Source organism: Ptychodera flava, chromosome 9 (genome assembly GCF_041260155.1).
Source record: "Ptychodera flava strain L36383 chromosome 9, AS_Pfla_20210202, whole genome shotgun sequence".
NCBI classification, from domain to species: Eukaryota; Metazoa; Hemichordata; class Enteropneusta; family Ptychoderidae; genus Ptychodera; species Ptychodera flava.
Genome location: NC_091936.1, coordinates 7493313 through 7515921, shown reverse-complemented (window position 1 = coordinate 7515921; position 22609 = coordinate 7493313). Strand labels below are relative to the sequence as shown.

The window sequence follows — 22609 nt, the reverse complement described above, 5'->3', positions numbered from 1 at the left end:
AAAATAATGACAATCACCTACAGCGTTTTAAAAATATAAATGTCTCTAAAAAGAAAACATTAGCAGGGTCATCAGTTTCAGTTTCTCACTTGCTCATTAAATTTGCAGGTATAATGGAGACAAAACTTGTGTGAAATCACAGGGAAGGACAGGTCATTTTTGACTGCCAAATGTTCTGATCATTGATCGTCTTAGAGCTGGCCATGGCATGACTGCAGCTAATAGAGGCACCACCTGGAACCTATGGATGACATTCATACTTTCAAGGTCACAGAGCTTTCTAAATATGCAGTATGAAAAAGATGGGACAGATTTTCTAGAATCTAAAAAATGTGCAAGGACATATAATATTGAGGCAGGTTAACTATCAGTAAGAAAGAAATTTCAATGTTACAAGAATTCATGACCCATGATGTACTGTGTTACTGTTGAAAATCTGTATCAAAATTTGAGTGTTCAATGTAAAAAAAAAGTAAAAAAAGGAATTTTTCATTTACCTTTGTCTATCATAAAAGCATTCATCATTTTTATCTTATATGCAGTTGATACAACCAGCAGGACATTTGAGATACTTTTTGTCTTTAATACCTCTGAAAGAAGAAATCTAGACTTTATATTTATTAATAATGTTCTTTCATTGATAAACTTCAAGTTAGTTTTTAATATGGTTTTACATTGGATGAAACGGGACATTGAAGTGTCTTTCAAGTGTTGTATTTATTTCACCCCTAAATTTACTGATCCTTTTCCTTGCTTAACATAGAAAGAGCCTGGCAATAGATTCAGTGTAAGTCAATTACATTTCTAAGGGGGTGTAGAGATCAAGAAAATTCTGGGATTTGATTTTTTTCTCCTTCATTGAACTTTTGATGTCACCCATTACAAATATGTACCCTGGTATGAGGTCAATCGATGCAAGGTACCAGTACCTGTGTTTCCTCTGCCACTCTCAAATTCGTAAAATTACTAATTTTTTAGATGATTTACTAATTTTTTTCATTGTTGATTCGTAAATATACGAATGCAAGAAGCAGCTAGTTGATTGAGAGCTGAAGGCCCCCAAACCTCAAAATAGTTCTGTCTAAGCACATGTTGTACTTAATTTGAATTTGATTGAATGATATTCCGTATTGGAACAGTTAAGTTTACTTATGAATTTCAAAATTTATTAAAAGTTTCAATACCCAATTCGTAAATTTACTAAAAAATTTCAGAAGCCAGAGGAAACACAGAGTACTAATTAAAATTTTGATCCAATCCAGCATATTGCAACCATTTAAGATGTCGCTGCAGATCTGCAAACAGCCCGTTTACATGTTGCACATTTTGAGTTGAACGCATGAGTAAACTCTCCAGCTGTCATTCTCAGCTTATTAATACCAAACACTGAAAGAAAATACATATTACCGATTCAATGCAGACAGCACACATAAAGCATACCTGTAGCAAAGTGGCTTGTGACACCCTTTACTTCACAAACTGAAAAGATCTGCATTATATATCTCCAGTAACCAAAAAAGTTTTTATGATACTGTTTCAATTTTTAAAACCTAACAAGATTTAACAAGTGTACAGTGATTGGGAAGTCTGACAATGCCAAAATGAAAATCCAGGCTCCATCCCATTTTTATTTTTGTGATCTTGAATACACTGTATTAAACTTGGAAATGTCCTTTTGTAAATGGATTGAAAATATTTTTTAGACAACAATGATCCAGTGTTTTGGAAAATAGAGGTAACCAATTTGAATACATAGTACATCACAGTTTGTAATAAATGGTATATGTTGCCAGTTTGTTTTGGTGAACTTTCCTGATATATGACAGCAATTGAAAAAGATCATAATTAATCAATTTCACCTCCAAAATTTTTATGACATACAGTGACTTATAGGCACAAACTGACCTTAATAATAACACCAATTTCTTACTCAAATTTTGATGCGCTGTTCCACAACAAAGCAAATACAATGCACTGTTTTTTAGATCAATGTGACTTTGAGGCGGGGTTCGCAGATTTCGCAATCACTGAGCTTTGAGTATGACAAAATATTTACTTGCGATTCATGCATTGGCAGAGATAGGGATGCTGATAAAGTACTTTAACACTAAATGAGAAATTTTCAGATTCATGTGATACAGGACTTTAAAGGAACAATATTAGCTGCGAATTTACGGTTTATTTTAATCAGGGTTCTCAAAAATTTTTGAAGTAGGCGGAAAATTTAGAAAAGTAGGCGGTTAGCTTCTGTGTGCTACCAAATTCTCTGGGCGGGGGGGGGGGGGGGGGGGGGTATTAAGTATTTTGTTTTTAATTTGAAGACATTTCTGAGCAATTTTATGCATTCTTATAGTGTGTGAGAGGCTATTCCAACATCCACACAGGGAGGGTTTCAGGGAGGGGTGTGCAAGAAATTTTTAAAATTTGAAAACATTTTGGAGTAATTGCATGCATTGTTGTACTGTATGAAAGACTATTTCAACATAAGAGTGTTAAGGTGTTAAGTATTTTTTTGTTTTCATTTGAAGACATTTCTGAGTAATTTATGCATTCTTATACAGTGTATAAAAGGCTATTTCAACATACACACATGTGAAGGGTTTCAGGGAGGGGGTGTGCAGAAATTTTTAAATCTTAAGACATTTTTGAGTAATTTCATGCATTCTTGTACAGTATGAAAAAACATTTCAGCATACTGAATAATCATTATCTCAATCAATTACAACATGTTTTCGTGGATAATTCAGTTCAGAAAAATTAATTTGATATCACTCAGGCCTGTCATTAGGATACTGCATTCAGTTGGCAAGGATAATAGCAAAATTTCACCAGACTGCTGTGTAGAATTATATTTAGCTCATGACTTGAACAAACATTTTGAAATACATCTTAGCTAGGGGTTTTCACAACCCAGAAAACTATCCGCTAGAATCCTGACCAGTCTGGCTGTACAAAGTTTGTTACTGATTTAAATAAACTTGTGAAGATACAGTAAAATCAAACAGTTTATTCATGCAATTCAATGAATTATAGGAACACAATTTTCAGTGATTTCAATTCACTGTACTATAAGTTTCACAATAAAACGAATCCGCGAGCTGATTGTTGATTTTTGGTGATGTTGAATATAATAAAACAAAGAGAGCTAAATTTCAGTGTGCATGTTTGATAAAATCCCAAACTATACGACACACAACCTGTACTACACCCACCGTCCGGAGGGACGGTGCTACACCGTATGTGTACAAAGCACCGGCAGTTGAAGTACAGTACACACAACGCGATATCGGTCGACCTGAAATTTGACACTGTGATAGACGTAGTGTTTCAAAGGTACGGAAAGTGAGACCAAGTAATTTTTTGTTTATTAGATTTGATCTAAAACCTCCCAAAACCAACAGACAAAGTCCTACTCTTACACAGAAAATCAAAGTTTTCAGGCGTCGACTTTCTCTTCCGCGATGCACACAACCACGGCCCCTCCACAAAACGCGATGTCGATCGACTTGAGTTGAATGACATTGTGATCGACCATCGCAGTCTGAAAGGAGGGTACTTCATTTGCATGCATAATTAGGGATTTAGTTCAAATTCGAACAGCGCCCTCTAGCCAGTGAGTGACGGTTATGGCATTTTTCGCCAGAATTTTATCCGCAGATATCTCAACCTTCGTTTAGCATCCGTCCAGTTTCCAGTTAGTGGCTGAATTGTACTCTTAGTTAGTGTTCGCCGATGATTTTTTGTGGGGTTTTATCGATTCGTTTTTGCGTTAGCCTTATTTTCATGGTTTTCGAGTGACCGAAAATGCCGTTCACTAAACACTGCCGCAAAAGCATATCCAAAGTCAAATTTCCATGAGAAGTAGGGAGGGGACGTATCTTGAGTAGGTCCATACGATCTGAAAAAATCTCAGTGGCTTAAGCCTCCGTTTTTGAAACACGTCTCGTTGAAGTTGACTATGCAGCGCCGTTCATGTGTTAAATCTAATATGGCGACATACAGCGCAGCGTGAGTGTACACGTATAGACTCTTTCGGCTCTTTCTCGGTCCTCACCGGCTAACTTGGCAGATTTTTCGGTTCTATTTATGTTTTCAATGATTGTGACGAGGAAGCAAGACTGCAAGCTTGTGTTACCTCACTGGCCAACACAATCTGCCTGGCTGGCTTCTCGGTAAAGTCGTGGACAGCGCAAATGGAAAAAAAACACTACGGTGACAGAAGGGCTACGTTTATACTGTGTCTCCGGCCGTACACGTAGTATAGTGGTAGACACCCGTCGTACTGACTAGCAGCGCTGTTTCGTTTATGAGTGATTTTTTCCGTTTTCGCATTCTAGTAGCTAGCAAGCATACAAAAACTGTAGGAAATAAACATCGACCGCAAAAAATATCCGTGGATAAATACGGCTACCCTGTATCCCGCACACGAGTACGTGAATATAGATGCGGCTAGACTGATAGCCGGTGAACAGCTGCGCGCTGCGGCAATACCTGCTAGCATTACCGTGCGTGCTCGAACTAGACTGGCACATTTTATAACTCATGTAACCAGCAAAAATTTTGGGTTTTTTTGTAAAGTATTGATGGTCATAATGTGACATTAATTAAATACTTTATTTATATATAACATCAGTGACCCGATTATTGGAGTAAACTTTGAAAAAAATGAAAGATTAATCGTGTAACGCCCGCGCCGTGTGAACGACAAGTGGTTTGGTTGCGGTAAACAGCGTGGACTGTACATAGCGTAACGGGTGTTCGTATACTCATAGACCCTCGAGATCTACGTATACAGCGATATGGTATCTGCATGCCAACATTCAACACTGCCGCAAATACATGTCCATGGTCGCACGGTCATGAAAATTTCACCAAATGTTGATAATAGTTAAATGAATATTTTCTGAAATTTTCGGCTTGGCTTAAGACCTCTAAGGTCATTATCGAGCTGTTTTACGAAAAAGGTGAAGTTTACTTCCGCATTTGGCGGGTCGACCTCGCCACCCACTTTGTAGCGATTTAAATAAAATCTTCTCAACTTTTGTGAGTTTACCCTAGGAAAACAGATCATTAGTATGTATGCTACAACTGAAAGCAAAAATTATAGTTCTAGCTATTGTACGTTTTGCTGCACGTCGATATTTAAAGACCACCCTTTCGCCGTATTTTATCCCTCACTGCAGTGGCGGTCAGTGTAACGAAAACGAGGCTCTACAACACGAACTTTTATGCAAATTTCATAGGCTCCTTTCAGACTGCATCGATGGATTGACATGGCGTTTCAAAAGTATGAAAAATGAGACTCAGTAACTTTTGGTCGCTTTAGATTTGATCAAAAACCTACCAAACCCATCAAACAATGCCCTACTAGCTACTCTTATGCAGAAAACCAAAGCTCTCAAGCGTCGACTTTCTCTTCCGCGTTTGAGCGAAACAAGGTCGGCTTCATTCGGAAATGGTCGGCTATTCGTGGGCATAATGTAATTGTATGTGAGTCCAATGTTCGGCTATACCCGATGTGAACGTCGGAATAATTCGGGCTGTGATCGGGAAAGCAGGGTTGACCTCGAGAGCAATTCCAGTATAGTACAACTGTGACGTTTGCTGATCGCGGTACTACAGGGATAGCAACAAGTCACCGCGTATATAGCCACATCGGCACTTCTGAAATATTATTTCCGCTTGCAAGACCACCAAAAATCAAAATATTGTTATCAAACCAGAGTTTTAGGGCTAGAGCGAAACAGTGCTGAAAAGTAGCCGGCCAAAATACGGAAGTAGCGGTCAATTTGGCCGGCATCCGGCTAAAAATGAACACGCTGTTAATGGCTTTATTTTCAAACCAAAGTCGGTTCGTGTAAATATGCTGACTGAAGAACATCTGTATAAGTATCACTGATTTGGACCTACAGATATAACACCAAAATTACTTTTTAACTGGAAGCAAAATATGGAAAAGAAGTATATGTATATGAGGGAAAGATTTATTTAGTATCAATTATGGATTCAAGGGGTAAAAAGGTTATTTTAAAACTGCTGGTAATTAAAAGTTAAATAAATTTTATTATTATTGTTATTATTATTATTATAATGACTAATCTTTATTTAAACTTGATAACTCTATAGGTGAAACACCTCTTTTCATGGAGGTTGAATAGATTATATTACAGCACTGACCTGAAAACACAAAAAACACAGAAGTACAAATAGCAGAAAAAAAATACAAAGAGACATCAGACAAGAAAATAGAATACAGAAAGTTATTACAAGATTATATTTTGAATCTACTGGTAAACACAAATTATGCGGTAGAAGGTGTTGATAATATTTTGACTTACATGTCAGTGCGGTGACTACAGCCTGCGTTTGTGTCCCTGCGAAAGCATTGCTGCTTTTGCCAGAAAGCTCTTCGGGCTCAAATAGGCCATCCATCATCTTTTTTAGAACAAACGAAGGTGGCTTGTTCTTGCACTTGCCCAGAACAAGCGACAGCCACTGAGTTGGCACTGCCATCGTGGAATTGGCCAAAATTTCATATTGAGGTGGCAAAGATTGTCCTTCATTTATTAGAACCTATCAAAAATAAGTAACATGAAATTTCAATTCAAATCAAAAGGTCCATTGAATTAGACAGAAAGCCACGTATGTACCAGTAGTCCATGGGTTGTCAAAATTTGGATGGTATTATAATTTTGTCTCAAATAGGGATATAAATGTTTATTTCATCCAAAACTGATTAGAAACCAAACAGTATCTCCTCATTGCTGGAACATAACTTGCTATGTGAGAGTCAAAATGGTGACTTTTGGTACATTTTACATAAAGGTTGTTTGTCAAAACTTCCTGGGATTTTTTCGTTCATTATAAACAATCCAATTTATAAATAAAATTAAAAATGGCGTTCCTCAGTCAACTGTAAACTGTAATCATGCAGTCTGGGTAATGTCCATATAGAGGAATATAGTTGGGAAGAGCCAACATGGCATACCGTATATGTAATGAGGTTAAGGTAAGAACCAATTACGTACTGTATATGTAATGCAGGGCTGTCAATTATATAGCCGGTCACCGGCGGCAAATCGCCGTCTGATACAGGTCTTGCCGCCACCTGTTTTCCCTATTCAAGGCCTGCAATAATGATCTTTACACACGTTATGAATTCTTTCATAGATCCTGTCCCAATTCTACCGTTAGCTGCGCTGTGCCACGAGGCGCAGTCCCTAGGGCTCGTTGGTAGCCGATTTCTGATTGGTTTCAACCGGTACTGTCAAAAAGCTTTGCATGTTCTGATTGGTTTTTGGTACACGATCGATATGGCTACGAAAAGAACGACAGCCACGTTGGATATACGGGTCCAAAAAAGACCCCGAGAGGCTTACACTAGCTCTGGATATAAAATTAATGTTCATATTTGTTAATCATTTTATTTTCCTGAGGAATTTCAGTGATCGGGGATTCAATCCATCAATGGTATATCATGCAATGTAGATTTCACGCCGCGTCTGAGCAAAGTGCCATAGCATTACATGTATTTAGCGACTGGAATTTTTGATTTGATTTCGTTTGCAGATCTTGAACACTCTTTACAATGAGTAAGAATCGTTTACTCAGCGAAAAAAAACTTTGTGGGGATTGACATAATTTTTAGTGAGCTTTGACTACCACTGAATTTGTTTGCACCAAGCCGCCGTTCTATGAAATGTACTCTTACGGTAGTACATGCTTTGTACTGTGGTTGTTTTGAAGGCCCGAGTATTGAAGTTTGATAAATATTTTCTGACATCAGAAATCTTTCCTCAAAAGCAAATAACGGTATTCCGATCCTTCAAAATCATTTACCAAGACCAACATTTTTTAATGTTTAGGGCAATCACAAAATTTGAGGCTTGACTATATACTTTCGCGGTATCTTGCACGTACGTACGGCGGTAAACCATGTTTTGAATATGGATATATCATGCATGTATGATGTAGTGAGCCTACCCACTGGGGCAGCGTGTGTTTCGACAAAACTAGGTCTACTCAGTGAGGGATATCAGAATAAATATTCATCAGGAGAAAGATTTGATCGTTAACTTTCACGCGCAAGGATTTACTAAGTAAATAAATCAACATATTCTCAATCTTGTCGATTGAGAGGCCGACGGACAATGAAGCCACGCAATTTCTTCATTAGCGGATGTAAACTTGACTATAATTGTAATTTTGTATGACATACTGTCTACTCAAATTGTCTCTGGTAATGGTCTCGTATTTACCCCATTACATTTGTAAATTTTCAAACTGGAAAATCATAGCCGGTAAGTCTGAGGAGGTCTTGAAACAGACAAAATGAAATTACAGCGGTATCAACCAGACGTAGATAAGAATTTTTTGTCATGACGTTACGACATCAGTTTTGCAGTTGGGACAAGATTTTTTTTAAAATTCTAATACGATTTGCTGTTTTTGAATGGGAACGTATTACAATTATTGAATTACTTTCTGCAGATGTTGTTTCTTAAGAAATAGTTTCTGCAGGTGTAGTTTCTAAAGCTACATCTGAAGAAATAGTTTTTGCAGATGTATAGTTTCTGAATTAAGCTAGCAGTTTCATCAGCCTGAGAATCACACAATATTGAGATATTGTCAGCTGGTACTGCCATACAAGCCTTGGCCTTAGATGAGTACTCCAGTGATTCTGATTATGGTTCAGATTATGATCTTTATTAAGCAGGTTGTAATTCAACAGAATTTGTATGCAAATAATAATAACCTGACGTATGAATAAACATATAAACTCTGTAATACTTATGTTTCTCTTTCATAATGTTTTTCACAAGATTCAATTTCATGTTACTTTTGATACGTCAGTTATAATAAGCTTGACAGTAAATTTCCCTCGAAAGTGCCGGGCCACAGGCCACCAACTGAAGATGAATAATTAGAAAAGCTTCAGCTTCAGGAGGGGGGACAACCCCCTCCTGCGCTTGCGTGCACTCCTTGCTCCGCTTCGCTCCGCACAAGGCTGTACCCTCCTGTTCTTTCACTTGTACAGACGTAGGTGTATAATGATATCCTTTATATGGACATTACCCTGCCTGGTAATGGTATTTTCACCATTTCACCACTTCAATTGAACTGCATTACATGTACATGTGAAGATATACTTACATAGTTAGCCTTTGGAATCACTAAGCCTCTTCTAGGGATGTAATGATTGTCGGTAGTGATTTGCAGTCCACTAGTGCAATAATGAGGACAGCATTGTCTGCCTTCTGCTTCTGAGAATAAAAACAAAACAGAAACAGTGTAAATTACAGTGGTACTTCATTAGGCAGCAACAGATAAAATCATATTTCTTGCAGTTAAATCATGAGTTTCTGCTAAAGAATAAATATGCAAGCGATGCACTTTGCAGAAGTTATTTGGGAAAATATACTTTTACAATAATATATCAAGATCACTGTACAAGAATTCGAGAGTGTCTAGCTTCATACCAATTGAACCTAACATTGACCCAAAACAATTTTTTTACATATTTGCAAGATGGGAAAGCTTTAAAGAATCATCTTGTCAATGAAGCATGAACACAGTAGAGTACCATTTGATATTGGTAAAATTTGTTTTAACTACTAGCCCTTACCAAAAAAACATACTGGAAAGTAGATGTAATGTATACTCAGACCCTGTGAAAAGTATCATTTTGGAAAAATTTGTAGTAAATGCATATACTTGAATCCTACTGCACATGCCTCAGGTAAGAAAAAATTTGAACGAAGCTGCCCCAAGAAATAGTTTGTAGTGTCCGAGTACGCTCAGTCCCTACAATTGTGCTGCAAATCTTCATGAGAGTGTAAGGTTAGAATTGTCAACAGTTCCAAGGCTATGCGAAACCTACATAACTTTGCAATAGCCATGGTCTTTGCCAGAGTTCATCATTACAGAGTCTAAACTTAACTGTGCACTCTGAGCAGATAACTGCAGTCTGAGTCAGAAATTGCAAAGAAATTTACAGCATAGTCTAAGTCAGATATATGGATTGTGTGGGTACGCTTCAAGTGTACACTCCGACTGGATGGCTAACTGACTTCTGAAATCAGGGAGTGAAATTGCCACAGATTGAGACAGCAACATCTATTTCACACATTGCTTGTGCCAACTTGTGGTATTCACATGTTCTTTAATGCTCAACCATTTCATCCAGGAGACTACATATAGAGCTGACACAACTTGCCTTCGCATAACTATGAAATAGCATGATGACAAAGTGTTCTAAGTTTGTGTTCTTCTTACACAAGAACTGCACTTCAAAAACTATATCATTGTTTGCAATCATGCATGATTTTTTTACAGTGTTTCATCTAGAGAGGGGGACAGGGGGATTCCCCTCAGCTGACATGTTGGCACCCCCCAGTAATTTGTCAAGGGGGGACCTGCCCCCATGAAATGGCGCCAGTCACACCTTAGAGATACAGGTAAAACACATGCATGAACTGGTGAAATCCCCCCTAAATTTTCTGGTAAAGGGGGACCCCCCCTGTTGATGCCATCCTAGATGAAACACTGATATTAAATAAAACTGCATCTACAAAATATTTAATATACAGTAAATTCATCTTTATTTAATTTTAAATCAGGCACATTGCATGGTCCAAATCAGTCTTTTTCAAATGTATTAAGAGCGTGACAAACAAAGTTACAATCTTTGTTGAGTGTAGCAACGGAAACCATTACCTCATAACATTTGGCTTACAGGGATGGCCACAACTGCTTGTTTTTCTTTATGTAAAAGTTAAATATGTGGAATGGAACAGTGAAAAGACTGTCAGTCACAATTTTTCTTTCATCTCTTCAAATTGATTTATGACAGCAAGATGTTCTACCCTTTTGCAAACACACACATCTGAACAGAAAACTGGATTGGGACAATAAAGTATGCACTTTACCTTCATACTTGTTGTACACAATGAAAAAATTTGTAAGTAACGTGGTCAAGCAGAAATAGCCTGTACTTAGGATATTACCTGTAAATTCAGTAGCTTCCGTACCTTTCTTGAGGGAGATCATTCACAACAATGTAAACAGGCCAAACAATTGAATTTGAATACTGAATTTTTATGAACAGAAAAGTGCTACACCATCAAAGTTGATTTGAAAGAGACATGTAGCTCCTGGTTTTTCTTTCATCATCAGTTTGGATGAAGAATCCATCTGCTTGAAGATGCTTCTTGTACAGCTTTTCGTCCAGAACATCTTGTATGTGTTTGGTATGATTCTGTAGTGTCTTAAATATTGCAGACCACTATGTTTGCCTTCTCCTCTACAATAAAGAATATAAAGCAATAAATTATCTATATACTGCATGTTCTGCAAAGCTTCATATTATTATAAATGCCCCCCCAATAGTATCCTATGTTCACTGTATGCAATAGTTGTATATATTTTAATATGCATGTACAATTGTGTAATTCAATAAGCTTTACAATAACACTATTAAACAAAATATGACTTCTCTTAAATTGTGTCCTTTGTTTAGTCTACTGCAAGGCAGATTTTCCTATTTCTACATTCTGTACATTGGCAAATAACAATGTCTAAATTGAAAATCTTCAATCATTGGTTATGTAATTTTGAGCTACATACTGACAAAGCAACATGGTTTTAAAGAAGCCTGTATGTCATGTAAAAACCAACCTATGGAATTATGTCGATCAATACTCTGTGCAGTAGATGGTTGATTTTTGCAATTGGCTCTATCAAATTCAGTCCATTCACGCATTTAGAAACAAACTATGCTGTCCGAGCATAAATAATTTAGGGCAAATAACACACGCATCTACAGTTCAATACCTTTTTAATTTTTGCTGAGAAAACACAGTGTATGGAAAGTAGATGGGAAAGTATTAAAAGTGAGGGGTGACTGAGCAATTGATTTAAAGAATTTAGGATGTGAATAGTTATTTTTAATCATGCAAAAGAATATGCAACATATCAAAATTGGACTACTTACGTGAGAATCAATGGCGTTGAAAGCTGCTCCACTATCGGTAGTCACCATGCACCAGTACTTCCGCGTTCCGGTTCTGCATTTGCCTCTCCGACCACTTCACTCTCGCAATCATCTAGTTCAGAGTTGTTGTCAATGTCAGTTTGCTGTTATACCATCATAAACTCGTAATAACTGGTTATCATTTCGTTATGTGGAATTTCGGTATGCACATCGCTGCAAATGCCGTTTCGAGGTGACGACGAAGGCGTATCACTGCACTGTGCCACGCGTACAACGCGTACGATCACCAGCTGTTTCTGAAGCTTCGATATGAAGCGAAGAGACACGTAGTCACCGGTGGCTGCTTCTGAGCTTGCAAAAACACTATGTCATCGTTGCTGTTCCATCGCCATCTTGTCATTCGTTGTAATCCTTTATGTGGGCTTTTCAAATGGCAAAGGTAAAACAGTGATCGTTTTTCTTGTAGTTGATCGACGATATGCTCCTTGTTGTTTACTGCGTCACGTCCGCCATGTTTGTATGATGAATGGTACCGTATGCAACACGCATTGCCGTTGGCTCTCACAAAGGTCAAGGGTCAGTGTCACTTCGTTCAACATCCAACTGTCATAATAGTTTTCGCTTGGGAACCAATTTGAGGGATAATTTTTGTTCATTTGTTAGTTTAAACTATAAAAACAGGTGATTCACTTAGTTTGAAATTATCTAAAGACCTTATCACTGCATTACGAATCTAACCAATGACACGCAATGTTTTAATTCTGGCGGTACTGCGCACGCGCAAATTGTCCCGGCGGGTAGATTTGGAGACTGGAATTCAATCAACAGCCCCTGAGAGCAGTGTAACCGTATCGTCCGCAAAACTCATTCTAGCGAACTATAAATCGTCTAACAATGGGAAGATCAAGAGGCAAGAAAGTATCTACTCACTTTGGTGACCATGGTAAGTATTCAACATGAAGTTTTATGGTTTCAGTCGTGCAATATTTCGAGTCATCGTTATTCATCGTATGCACTGGTAGGCATATGCATTTGACCTTGGTTCATGGATACACAAAACCGGCCAAAACCCGACAATCTTTGTATCTTAACTATGATCAGACCTAATTCCCATACATTTTTGAAAGACATTGAGGTATAATATCCGCACTGAACCATGATTATAAGTTAGAAAATTTGTATCATTGTCTCCACAATGTAAGGAAGGGTTACGTAATAACAGACCATTCAAATTCCACGGTATCAGTGATTGTCCGTTAATTCCGAGCCAGCCCATATCACGTGCATCTTCAACCAATCATTTGTGACAATTCCGGTGGATTGCATGGCCACAGCATGACAGACCCAGAAAACATGTTATCAATGGACCATGCAGCTCCATCATCATATTTTCGTTAAATCAACTTATATTAATAAATGTGAAATTTATGAAAGAGTACACTGCAAATACTGTAATTGCTTTTAAAGCCCCCACTCAATTATCAGATTTATCTAATATAAATATTATTTACTTGATAAAATATTCAATGGAAACAAAGAATGACAAACTGTTAATGGGCTGTTGACACCTTCGCTAATGCGAGAACCTGGGATTGAGAAGGGCGCCTTAAAGACAGAACTTATTTTCCTATTTAGTAGCAAACATTTTACCTGCCTGTGCCATTCTTAGCAGTATAGGTTTACTGATGAAGTTCTTCATAGTGAATGTGTCTTATATTTTTTAGAAACTGCATTTTTGTGAAAGTTGTCAAGTACTTTGATTACACAAATATTGTAATAAACAAGGTCACATACTAATTTTATTTTTATTGCATTCAATATTTCTTACAATGAAGATGCTGGCAGTTATACCTGGTTCAAGAGTATTTACTTATGAACAGCAGATGAACAATGCAAGGAATAAAGGAATACACTGAAAGAGTCTGGGACCAAGGCAGCACTCTTCCTGCTGCAATGCTTCACAAAACAAAGGATCTGGTTGGAAAAAACTTGAAGGGAGCTAACTGTCGTGAAAGCATTGATCCTAATATTGTTTCTGCAATTATTGGTAAGTTTCATATATTCCTTTCTCTTTCCCTACAAGCACCTCACATAGTGCAATGAGTGTAACTTTATGTGAAATTAACATATTTTGTATTTTTGCTCACATGAAGTCCATGCTGACTATTGTTATCTAACTATTGTTGATTAACAGATACTGATGGAAGCAGAAGTGACGATGGAGATGGCAGTATCCATGGCAATACATTTCCTGAGCATTCTGGTGTACAAATGGATACTGATATTGACTGATATAACTAACAGTGAGTGAAGCATTCCATGAATCTGTCAAACTTGTTTCAACACACAGAGACTTCATACTCAGAGAACATTTCATCATTACATTTTTCACAATGCAAGTACAGTGAAACCTATCCTTAGAACAAACCATCTCAACTGTGCAATCATTTTTACTGGACTGCTGTTTTCACATTTCACTATTTTACAGAAAAGATATGTACATTTACCTTATAAGTAGTGTGACATCACTCAGGACAGTACATGAGCAATTTTACTATTTGTCAACATGCTGAACAATGCAAGTTTGGATATTTTGTAAAACCTTTTCACTTCCGACAGTACTTGATAATGTTGTCAAATACAGTACTCATGCCGATAAAACAAACTTCTGAGAAACTGTATTTTACCTCTTTGTTTCAAACTGCTGTTCAGAATTGAACACAAGAATTTTATTTCTTGCTCCAGCTTCAACAGTGTCATACTGATTTTTTCACACCATTTTGTACATTCAAGTTTTTTGGTGAAATTGTCATTTATAATGATATTTTTAACTCTGCTGTTTGAAATATTAATGCTTATTTGAAGATTTTGTTTATTACACAAATGCCGATAAGTGCTAAAATTAATGGCAAATATTTAAATGTATTGGTTTATAAGTTAGTCTGTCACTTACAATATCCTAAATTGCTCATCACAAATTTTCTAAAAATACAAGAGTTAGAATTTTTGGACACAAATATTTGAACGCACACAACAGTAATGGTAACGTCATCTTTCAAAATATGCATTGTTGTTGTTTATATCTTTCACACTGTTATTAAAGTATGATCACTGTTGTTAATTAAGCAATATGATTGTTTCAGTGTGTGCTTTGAATAAGAGACAGGAAAATGAGGTGAGTGTTGCTGTTGACAATCAACATCAAGAGACTAAGGTAACTTATCAATACTGCATGAATGAGTAACCCCTATCGATCACACACCCCCCCACCCCACCCCCACCCCCGCAGTCGATGTGATAATGGATGACTAGCATATACATTATGTGTACTTGTTTATGCTCGACGAAATCAGGTACGCCCTGTGTACACTTTTTTACCTCTCCACAACAAGTACACTCCATGCATACTTTTTTCACGGAGGTTCCCTAAGATTAAGTACGCTCTACGTATACAAAAGCGTTCCAATATTGGATAGCTTTAAGTAGCATCACATTGGATTCTGTGTACTATATAGGTACACTCTATGTGTAAAACATGTATCTTTTTTCTTTACTGATTCTGTACAAATATAATACATAGTTTTGAGAAATATGTACACTTCACGGGCCTACTAAAGTAGGCAAATTGTAGGGTGAATTTGGTTAGGGAGTCTATTCAATAGATTAATCAACAATTTACAATTACGATGATTAAAAAATATACTTCATGTGTGTTGATAAGTTGAATACCACGTATTTAAATAATTTGGAGTAGAACAAGAAATATAGGCGGTGCAGAATCATCAAAGGTTGCTAAAATTTTCACTTTATTGAAAGTTATCCAATGTAAAAACTACTATGAAAGGCAACTGCTATTCTTTGAAACTTTTCCAACCGATCAATATTAAAATATCATTCAGACATTTTCAAAGTTAGAACCTGCATGTCCATATGTTAAATTTTGTAACAAAACAATTATCATTATTTCAATATGGTTACACAATAATGCTTATTATCTCAGATGTCAAACAGTTGTATTAATTAAGATTTAGATGACTGAGAGCAGAAGCTTAGAGTTGTAGTAACTTTTACATACCATTCAAATTCTTCAGCTTAGTATATTCAGCTTGAAGGTGTTCCAGGTCTCTGGTTAACCTTCTGTTGGTCTCTCTGAGAGTGTAGTTGTAATTCTCACTGTCTCCATTTAAAGTAGACACAGCAGATGTCAGTGGTGAGCCAAATGAGGTGTTATAAGAGCTTAGTATGCTGCTCGTTTGGAGTTCCCTTGAGGAAGTCGACGTCTGCTCTGTACTACCATAACAATATGGGGATTCATGACTGTAAATCGATGTAAAGTTGTCACCAGCAGGTTCATGTGCAGTATTGGATGCGCAACCACCAGCATTACCACCCGGAGAATTGTAAATGTAGCCCGACATCTGAGCAGTACCATCATCGGCAGGAGATTCAACTGCAGTACTGTAACGTGGTGCTGTAATGTCACTACAGGGGGGGTCGTTGTTAGGGTAACTTATACCTGTACTAGCACGGGGTTCCCTGAAGTAGCTGTGAGCTTCACCACTACCAATGTTACTACTAGGGGGCATGATATAATTCTGAACTGTACCACCACCAATGTTGCTAGCAGGAGGGTCGCGTCTCGAAATTGATGTTGCTGTGGTACTACCATTGTCACATGGGGGCAGTCTATTGGTACTCTGTGATGTGTCACTACCGGTAGTTGGGGTGTTGATATCACTTCCTCTCATCTCCACCATCACACAATCAGGGGGACCATGCCTATTGGAAGGATTGGCTATACTGGTACAATCGCTGTTTGTAGCCTCGATGGACATCAGTGACTTTGCTGAGAGAACGGCAGCTTCGACCCTCGCTGCTGCCACAGCTTTCTTTTGTTTTTTAGCCTCTAATATAAGAAGAAAAAGTAAACGGGTTATATGGTTCAGATTACAAGGTGTCAACAGCAGCTTCGCAAGCAAAAATAAAATTTGTCTGAATCTCAAGCAAAACTGTTCAAATTCATGTGTGTGCAACTTTGTTTAGTAACCTGTAATTGTGATATACACAACAGCACAAAACATGGTTCAGCATATAGTCTTTCAAATCAATCAGATATACAATCTCTCAGCAGTTCAAAAATGATAGAAATAAACTCAGCCGTGAGAACTACTATGTGCATATGTTAGACGTTCAATTTTGAAGTTGAATGTGGCAGATTTATTTTTCAAATGCTTACATTTGATTTATGTTGGAATTATTAGTTTTGGACCAAATTTACAGAACTTTTCATAGCTACAGTTTTTGACCAAAAGAGCAGGAAATTGAATGAAAAAAACTGTCTAAACCTGAAAAAAATTCAGCATTACAGTCTGGAAAGGCAACAAGATTTGACTGTGGCACTCAAAAGGTTATGGAAGCCAATAATTTCACACAAGTATCCAACCCTAACTGTAATTACAGATATTTTCTTGTAGCAGAAATACACTACAAACATTTTCGCACTCCAGGTTTGCCTAACTCGCTCTGACTACGTTCTTTAAAAAACCATGTATGCTCCTTTCCAAAGTCAATGTCAACTTTGCCAGGGGTTTTACAGAATTGTCAAACAGACAAATATCTGACAAGCATATATAAAACAGAGAGAAGCTTACCTTCATTTGCCTTTTTTGTCAACGTTGCTTTGGCAGATTTACGCTTTGGTGTTGGTAGGTTGAAAACTACGTCATCACCACCATCATCGTCATTATTATCATCATCCAATGAATCGCCATGAACGTAGTCAGACAGTGAAACCCTTTTAGGTACTCTTTTTTCATTCTTTTTTTTATTTTTTTCTTTGTATTTCTGAGTTACGTCTAATTTTTCTGCAAGCTTCCATATTTTGGTTTCTGAAGAACCTTGATTGAATAAAAAATTGAAAATGTTTTACATTTCAAAAAATTTTCTTTCAATGGGTTATATTATTTTGAAGTTTTAAATTTATTTTTGAACATATGTGTATTGAAATATGGTTTCCAGAGGAATTGATACCCCCATTTTAGATCAAGTTGCTGAAATACCAATCCCATTTGGCGGCATGTATACATATTAGCAAGTAATGGAAGTGACTCCCCTGGGGAAGATACAAACCATTTATGTCAGAAGGGCGTGCCGAAAAATTTTAAAGATACAGATATATCTGTTATCCGCATCTGATGTAATTAAGTTTCATGCTTGGAGGGGGCTCAGAAAGACATGTTTCATTGTTATTAAAAGGAGCGCTGAAAAATGCAACTGAATGATAAAACTTTTGTGGCTTACACGATGCATGTTAGGCAAGTATACATGCCCGTGTCGAATTTCAAAAAAAAATTAACGCCTATTGGACATTTCAAAAACATAATGACACCCCCCCACCCCCCCCTCCCCCCCATCGCGAAGAAACTGACCAGTTCCTAATATCTTAGCAGCCACTGACACACAGACACATTTCTTGACTTGGGCATTTTTGTAAACAATGAAGTTTATTCGAATCTAAGCACAAAACTTTTTTTCAGGGAAAGAAAAGGCTAACTGTGAAGAGTATTGTCTATAATTAAGGTGGTTGGAAAGGCTACAGCGTCAGTTATAAACTTCAATAAAACTATTAAAATATGAGAGTAGTCAACATTCTCTGTGGAATAAAAAAAAACACTAGACATTTGGGCTCAAAGGCATTACAGAGTTATAGCCTGTTGGAACTTCTGAAAAACCGACCAAATAAGAAGTTAGGGAGTTCTTAGTGTATTAACCATGGTAGAGGTCCCCTTGCTTTTAATAAATGTTTGAAAAGGGAAAGTAATTTTTTGCTGTTAATATCAGGAAAGGTTAACAAGGCAGTGCTTGCATTCAGAATGTGCGACTGCCATTTCTAGATTCTTTGAGTGTCAAAGAGGTGTCCAAAAAGTGAGATCAACCAAAAGAGGGGTGTAAATACGGCTTGTTTTTAACATTTTTGACAGAATAAATTTTCCTACATAATTTTATGCCAATTAAATCCAACCTTTGAAATGAGATACTGACATGGAATTTTTACAGTCTATTAACAAGGTTACAGACAAGATGACTATGGCACAATTTTCCTACATTTGAAGTACTCACATTTTGAAATGAATTTTTAAATAATGTTTTGATATGTAAACCCATGTAAAATCATAAAAACAAATTTTATTTACAAATCCTGCTGCATATATCTTACTACTAGTGTCAACATATTTATAACTAATTTGGTAATATTAAGTACTATCCAATTATTATTAAATTCAAATATGTCAAAAGATATGAAAAATTAGATTTTAATTTTTACTGGTGTCATATTTCAAAATCATGGCTGCAAATATTTGCAGCCATGATTTTGAAATATGACACCAGTAAAAATTAAAATCTAATTTTTCATATTTTTATATTCTTTGGAGAAAGAATTAAGTGAGAGAGTTATCCTGAAAATTTGAATTAAATATATTGATTCTTACTCTTTGAACTTGAAATTAACTCTGAGAAAAGAATTTGTGCAAAAATAGCCTTTCCAGCCACCTTAATTCAAGTCGGTAATTGTATAGAACACTAATCATAACAAGCTTTCAAGGCAATGATGTTAGTATGTTGTGATTTAATGCTTACAGTCTTTACGCTTGTGCGTGCTGAACCCTGGGTATTTAACTTGCGCATGCGTAGATTGTACAAAATCAGGTGAAATGCATGAAGTTTACCTGAACAAAGTCACGTCTCGTTATAAATCACACGCGCGTTTTTTGTGCTGCACACGCATATTTATTTATATGTGGACGTAATTATTCCCTAATATTCCGAGAAAGTATAAAATATGTGACTCGCCCTAGGTCGCGGTCGCTGAATGTCGCGACTACTAGGCGGCTAGTCAGTACTCAGCCGTATCTTTACTCAAAATGGCAGTACCGAAAGATGATACGGCTATTACTAGTAAACCATGGAGGACCGCGACCGTGTATGTGATTGGCTATGATTTTGATTTTCGTTGCAATTTTAGGGTGACTAGCTATCAGATGAAACAGACCTACTTAATTTGATGCTCGCGGTTGCTTGACTTAGAGAAATCATGGCAACCACGCCAAATTTCTGTCAGTTCAAATGCCCAAATTTGTTCAGTGCTCGGCGGGTGTCAATATTGAATTGCATTACCATTGAGATGAGCAGACCGTGCATACAATGCGACGAACCGCTGTACTTGAAGGCGAGAACCAATGTGAAAACTAGCTTCGAGATGTTTATAATTTCTGCCTCTCTATCAATTCCGAGTGCAACGATTTTCTCCGAAATATTCGTTTTGATTTTCGCATATTCATTAACGGGAACAGTTAGCCTACTCGCAAAATTAACGACGATGAACACCAGTTTTCTACCCTAACTAGTCCGCACCTCGTTCGTTATGTTTCCCCAGCGCTTTACAGGCAGGTCTACCGCTGGTAGGATACATGGCCAAACGTCAGTCACTTATTTTTGTTTTAATAAACTCGATGTCTCGTATTTGAATTTGTAAAATATATTTGTTCGTAGCAGAAAACAAACGATCACGATCAGCACGCTGTACGTGGACGGATATGTGAACCAGAGTCGCAGGGTCTATATTACAAATATGTAGCGTTACTGTTAGGCAACAAGAATCGTTGCAAATAACAAAAAAAATATACATAGTCGTTAAGATGAAAGGTATAGTACGCTAATACACTATATTTGAAGCAGAGTTTGTGTCACGAAATTCAATTTATGATAACTTTTACCCTATCTGTGCGCTGTTATACATGTTGTTAGTCAACGACAGGTGCAGGTGGTCGAGCATATCACGCGTGCGTAATAATTCAATAGGCACACGACTGAAGACCGATTGAATAACATATTTGCCTATGCGCGCTTGGCTTCGTGCCGTTAGGGGAGAACATGAAATAAAAACCGATTAAAGAAACCTTAAACATAAAAGGCTAACACCATTTTACTTTGATGCCGGGTAATAGCTAGATTATTTGCTGTAAATCTCTCTCTCTCTCTCTCTCTCTCTCTCTCTCTCTCTCTCTCGTTTCACGATGTTCTACAAAAGTCTCATCCTGAACTTTTGCTCTATGGTTGCTAATTTGATTAGGAAACTCGAAACTACAAATGGTGGGATGGTGTACTCACCTGCAGAACAGAAAATAATGACAGCATCATACCACTTACGGCCATATTTGGCTTGCACTGTAGTTCCGAAAGTGTATTCACTGGCATCATGCTCGTTCAATTTCACAGAAACTCTGTCGACGACACCAAATTTTTGGTCTTGCAACCAAAATAAGCAAACCAAGTCAGGTTGACGCTTTTCTTCTGAAACACTGAGTTTCTTAACAGCATCCTTCAAGTCGTTGCGGTTGATCAATAGCATTGTAGTGGAAAAAAATGGATTTCGACAGCTGCAAATTTTACTAAAACTATCCACACCGCACACGCCCGGACTTCACAAAAATAGCAGACGCTTTGAACTTGTCGACTACTAAAAAGTCATGAAAGTGGCGCTTCTCGCATAATTATGCAGTTTCTCGCGATATTTGACTATGTTTTTGAAACTTTGACAAACTTTACATCCAATTAAATTGCCCAAACCAATATGCAAATTAGTGTGTAGCAAAAATATGTCAATCACTTAGTGCGTTGCTAGTCAACGGATATAAACAAGACATAAACAACGCAGTTACGGTAATTAAGATCTCTAATTATAAATCATTCGGACAGGCGGCAATCAGTTATATTCTTGCATTGCTACGGTACAGGTACTTCAATATCCTAGGTCTTACGTACGTGATCGTGTCACCTCCTCTCACGTATACATTGTACTGTGTGAAAGAGTTTTGAATTGTTTAATGTTTGACATCGATCTGGTTTGGTAATAATTGCGATAATACATAGGGCGGCAAAATGGAAAACTATGCAGCAGTCAAAGTCAGCAGACTCAGTGGTCCAGAAATTGACATCAGTGATGTACATGTAGCTATAGGTCATCGTGAATTTGAAATCGAAAACGGAACTGGAAGTACTCTCGAGTCGATCGAACCTTTGATGGTCCCAGGTAAGTTTATTAACCTCAGATTGCTTCAAGAAACGCATGTTTTTGTATCTATTTCATTGACCAGTTTTGATTTCGTGTTTAGAATGAAGTACAATATAAAAATAAGTGCTGTGTGACGATGCCTTCTCTAGATTTCTCGCGTTATCTATACGTGTTATGAACAACTTTAGTCTTCACATGCACCTTCGTAAACAAGCGTTTCGCCGATTTGATAAGAACTTTCATAACTGTCTTTCGATATTCGTGTAAATTTACCATTTGGGGCATTAGATTCTTAGCATTTTACATTGGTGCGTGCAGGTATGGCACGGGGGGGTAACTCCCATAGATGGCTATACGGGGAGGGTCCGTGCGAAAGGGTCGTTTTTTTTTGCACTGTTTGGTATCAGAAAGGGTATACTTTTCACGAGGTGTTGGTATGAGAAAGGGTCCAGTTTTAAACACAAACTGACATTTGTTAAAAAATCATGCTGTCAACACTGGAAACCCATGTATCTACATCCCAGATCTACCATCAATATTTCCGA

At 37.2% G+C, this 22609-nt stretch overlaps 1 protein-coding gene and 2 long non-coding RNA genes across 3 annotated transcripts; 1 reads left to right on the top strand and 2 right to left on the bottom strand.

Moving 5' to 3' along the window:
- Positions 1 to 1248: 1248 nt before the first annotated feature.
- LOC139139897 (uncharacterized) lies at positions 1249 to 16932 on the bottom strand. The gene is made up of 4 exons (XM_070708866.1): positions 16068 to 16932; positions 9154 to 9263; positions 6339 to 6573; positions 1249 to 1386 (listed from the first exon to the last, which is right to left on the bottom strand). Exons 1-4 carry the CDS (start codon positions 16825 to 16827, stop codon positions 1277 to 1279), a joined length of 1215 nt encoding a protein of 404 aa, XP_070564967.1. The 5' UTR covers positions 16828 to 16932; the 3' UTR covers positions 1249 to 1276.
- LOC139139898 (uncharacterized) lies at positions 10578 to 12503 on the bottom strand. The gene is made up of 2 exons (XR_011553896.1): positions 11993 to 12503; positions 10578 to 11302 (listed from the first exon to the last, which is right to left on the bottom strand). It is a non-coding gene; the product is annotated as an uncharacterized lncRNA (long non-coding RNA).
- On the top strand, positions 12792 to 14494 carry LOC139139899 (uncharacterized). The gene is made up of 3 exons (XR_011553897.1): positions 12792 to 12935; positions 13828 to 14039; positions 14187 to 14494. It is a non-coding gene; the product is annotated as an uncharacterized lncRNA (long non-coding RNA).
- Positions 16933 to 22609: the final 5677 nt, after the last annotated feature.